Source organism: Poecilia formosa, unplaced genomic scaffold (genome assembly GCF_000485575.1).
Source record: "Poecilia formosa unplaced genomic scaffold, Poecilia_formosa-5.1.2 Scaffold44, whole genome shotgun sequence".
Classification (NCBI taxonomy): Eukaryota; Metazoa; Chordata; class Actinopteri; order Cyprinodontiformes; family Poeciliidae; genus Poecilia; species Poecilia formosa.
The window spans coordinates 356,024-360,027 of NW_006799983.1; the positions used below are offsets into that span (position 1 = coordinate 356,024).

At 35.9% G+C, this 4,004-nt stretch overlaps 1 protein-coding gene across 2 annotated transcripts in view; it reads left to right on the forward strand.

The window, feature by feature from the left end:
• LOC103137843 (gastrula zinc finger protein XlCGF8.2DB-like) overlaps positions 1–1,297 on the forward strand; it is a 5,923-nt gene extending 4,626 nt beyond the window's left edge. The window contains exon 3 of one of the 2 annotated variants that reach the window (XM_007551795.2): positions 287–1,297. In XM_007551795.2, the coding sequence (XP_007551857.1) occupies positions 287–443 (157 nt within the window). In that variant the 3' untranslated portion in view covers positions 444–1,297. Of the gene's footprint in view, positions 1–261 lie in introns of both variants that reach the window. The other variant, XM_016671426.1, reaches the window with a different exon arrangement.
• The last annotated feature ends 2,707 nt before the right edge of the window (positions 1,298–4,004 follow it).

Here is a 4,004-nt window from a genome sequence, read left to right on the forward strand (position 1 = left end):
TTCACTCAGGTAAGAGGCCTTTCTTATGTGGGACATGTGGAAAAAGTTTTGCCAGAAAAAGCAATTTAACCGGTCATATGAGAATACACACAGATGAGAAGTCTTTCTCATGTGGGACATGTGGAACAAGTTTTCTTCATGAAAGCAGTTTAACTAATCATATGAGAATTCACTCAGGTGAGAAGTCTTTCCCATGTGGGACATGTGGAACAAGTTTTCTTCATAAAAGCAGTTTAACTGTTCATATGCGAATTCACACAGGTGAGAGGCCTTTCGTATGTGGGACATGTGGGAAAAGTTTTACCCACAAAAGCAATTTAACTGTTCATATGAGAATACACACAGATAAGAAGTCTTTCTCATGTGGGACATGTGGAAAAAGTTTTTCTCGAAAAGACTTTTTAGCTGTTCACGTGAGAACTCACACAGGTGAGACGGCATAATTTGAACCTCTAGTTCTACAATTTTTTAGTAACTTGCTGTTTGGCAGCGGAGTAATTACACATTTTTAAATGTAGCAGAGAAGTAAAGCATTTCAAATAAGTTTTGCTAAAAATACCAGGGGGGGAAAAATCGCCTTTTTGTGACAATGTTGTCTTTCCATTGAAGACTTTTTTAAGTGAGCTACTTGAGTGTCTTTAAAAATATATTCACATTATGTATGTTTTTTTTTAAAACTTGCTTTCTTTTCCAAGTGTAGTGAAATATTAATTGAATTTTGTACAAGACTAATTGGCTGAATGCTGTCAGCTTTCAGACTTCTAGAGCTGTTGGAACCATTTTGTGTTGTAGTTGGAATATTTTAAATTTTAAAGTGTGAAACTTTGTGCTTTGACTCACTTAGAATAAAAGAACTCAGAAATTCCTTTTTTTTTTAAACTATGTTAAATTTCTTTTATGAAAAGATGATGTGGAACAGCCGCGAGATGTTTTTGTATAGGTCGCTGTTGGAACTGGTCCGAACCGGTTCTCTGTAGGTGGAGGCCAGAACTGCGGGAACTGTCCACGTGGTGAAGATTGTATAAAAAGTTTGCTTGTACTTATTGGTGTCACTCTCAATTACTGAGGTTCTTCAAAATTCAATTATACTCTTTGAATAAATGTGCATTCTCTGTCAAATATGTTTTTTTTTCCTTTTGAAGATGAAAATGTCCATAAGTGTGTTTATCTTTTTTTCTACTTATGCTTTGCTTTGATCAATGGTTTTGCTTAGCAGATGCATGTTAGATGTTAATTTAGGCACTGGTATGTTGTGAATGATTTAGTATATTTGTTTTATTAAAATATTGATTCAAAATATGTGTAATATTTTCATTTTCTTTCAGAGTTCCTGATTCAGGAGAAATAATATTTCTTGATGGCAACAGCAGACATAAAGTTCACTAAATCCTAATGAACCTTTTGTTTAAGGTTTCTATTTTATTTTTAATATTATAAAATCTAATTATGATATGGATTAAAATTTAAATTCAAAAGTGGCAAGAAAATAACAGTTTGTTATTCTTAGATAATAAAGATTATTTACTAAAATGTTGGTCTTCTTTATTCAGTTTAGTCGTGGAGTTTGACCCACTTAACAGGTGAATACGACTATCTGATACCCGAGTCTTTTCTTTAATCTTTATAAATTTATTTCTCCCGACAAACTGTTTTTGAGTGATGAGTTTTCTGTTGAATGATTCACCTCCAGCAGCAACAACCACACATCATGTCTCCACCTGCAGGCCTGACAGAGAAGCAGCTTCATGCTGCCACCTGCTGACAAGAACCTGACACTACAGCTACATTGTTTCAGCTAAAACTGACGTAGAAACCAGTGATTCGGCCATTTTTCTACAAATTTAATAAAGATCTTGTGAATGATTTTACATTCTGGTTTGTGGCTCGTTTTTGTGTCTTCTCTGAAACATCTAAGAGCTGGGTAGAGAGACATGTCTTTGAAGCGATGGTTGTTTCTGTCTCTCAACTCCTTTTACTGTTTAACTATAAACTGAACCCAAACCTAAAAATACATCCTGATGTGCCCATATAATAACCTTAAACACTGCTGTACCAGCTAAAAAGATCTAATTATACGAAATAAGTTAGAATATATATGTTCTTTTGTCAACTTAAAAGCACCTTTTGATAACTAACATTAATAAAGTATTGAGCCTTTTTTTCCTAAAAGCCCATATTTCTGAAATAAAATGTTTTTTTTAACTATTAATGTTTAACTGTGTGCAGGAAAACATCATAATTAACTGAAAGAAAAAGCTTGAAAACATCAGTCTGTGTGTAATTATTCTATATATTGAGTCACTGAAATAAATTGTAAAAATTTAAATGAAGAAATGAACTGTCACTCTTAATTACCAAGCAGTCGTCAGTGATTTTCACTCAAACCGCTCTTTATTATAATTGCAAGAACAGCAAAAAGACATGTTCAGTGGTCTCATCTGTTCTAACTGGACTCATCACTACAAGAAGAAGACATTTGTTTACAGAAAGGAAATGGAAAGGGGAACAGGCATTTCAATAAGTGTAGTTAATCATTTAAAGAAGCCTGAATCACAAGATATAATTCTAACACTGAATTAAATTGTTCCCCCCTCATAACTTTGGCAAATAATGAGGAAATGTTTTCAAACTTACAGGATTTGTTGTTGATGGAGAGAGGAATAAACACAGTTAAAGACCTGCTGGTAAATTAATTTGTTCCAATGAAATGGAGGGGGAACAGATTATTTCAGGCAGCTGAAATAGATAAAATATGTTGTTCCCCCCTCTTAACTTTGGCAAATAAGAAGCAAATGTTACCAAAATCACATGATTTGTTGTTGCTTATGAGAGGAACAAACACAGATAAAGACTTGCTGGTAAGTTAATTTCTTCCCATGTTATAGAGGGGGAACAGACTATTTCAGGCAGCTAAAATATATGGTTCCGCCCTAACAACTGGCATATAAAGAGCAAATGTTTCCAAAATCACAGGATTTGTTGTTGATGATGAGAGGAATAAACACAGTTGCAGAGATTGAGAAAAAATCATTACCTAGACAGATTACTTTTACCCAGTAATCTGTCATGTATTTTACATTAGAAGGGGATTTTCCAGAAAGCCTGTCTCATCTTTTCAGGAAGTTTAATCTTCGTTCCCTGCTATCAGCCAGTTTCCCTCCTCTTATATTAGTAATGAAAAATTATAAACACACACAATGTGTTGGAAAACTGTATTTGGTGACTTGCTTTTCTTTTTGTCAGGCTTGAGTGACAAAAGTAGGAAAAATACCTAAAGGCAACACAAAACGGTGTAAGAAGACCTCCACACAAGACCTCATTTATTTATTTATTTTACAATTTCGTTAGCAGACGACTAAACTGAAAGTTACGACCTTGAGTGATTATATGAGCTGTTTTACAGAGAAATCGATCAGAAGCGCCGTGAAAACGATCAAAGGATAACATTACAGCTAATGGACAAGATTTGAACCTTTGTTGGAACTTTCCCCATTAGATTCAGCTTCAAACAACTTAACTCCTTGATCCTAATTCCTGATATTATCATGATTTTCAGTGGTTGTGGATTAAATATAACTGAGCAGAAGCAAACAGATTAGAATAAATACTCTCGGTGACGTGGTGGATGATGAATAATCAATTTAGTGAGACTTAAACCGCCCGGTGTGTTATGAGACAAAATAACACGCAACCTCTCTGAGAGGATGCCCTTTCATTAAGGACAGGTGCATCCAGCTCTGCATGGTGACGAGCAGGACATGGATGGGGGTTTTCCATTAGAGCGATTAGAGCCGGAATAATAACGTTCCTGCTGCCGCACGCTTTAAACCACGAGGATCTGTCTGAGGTGCTGATGCTGCTGTTGTTGCTGGGACTGCAGCAGCCGCATCCCGCTTCTCCCCGCGCTCAACGTGCTCGGAAACATCTGTAGAAAACCTCTTTGCGTCACAGTGAGGGAGGCGCAACTCTGACACTCTTTGTGTGCGTGCCGGGGGCAGTCCCAC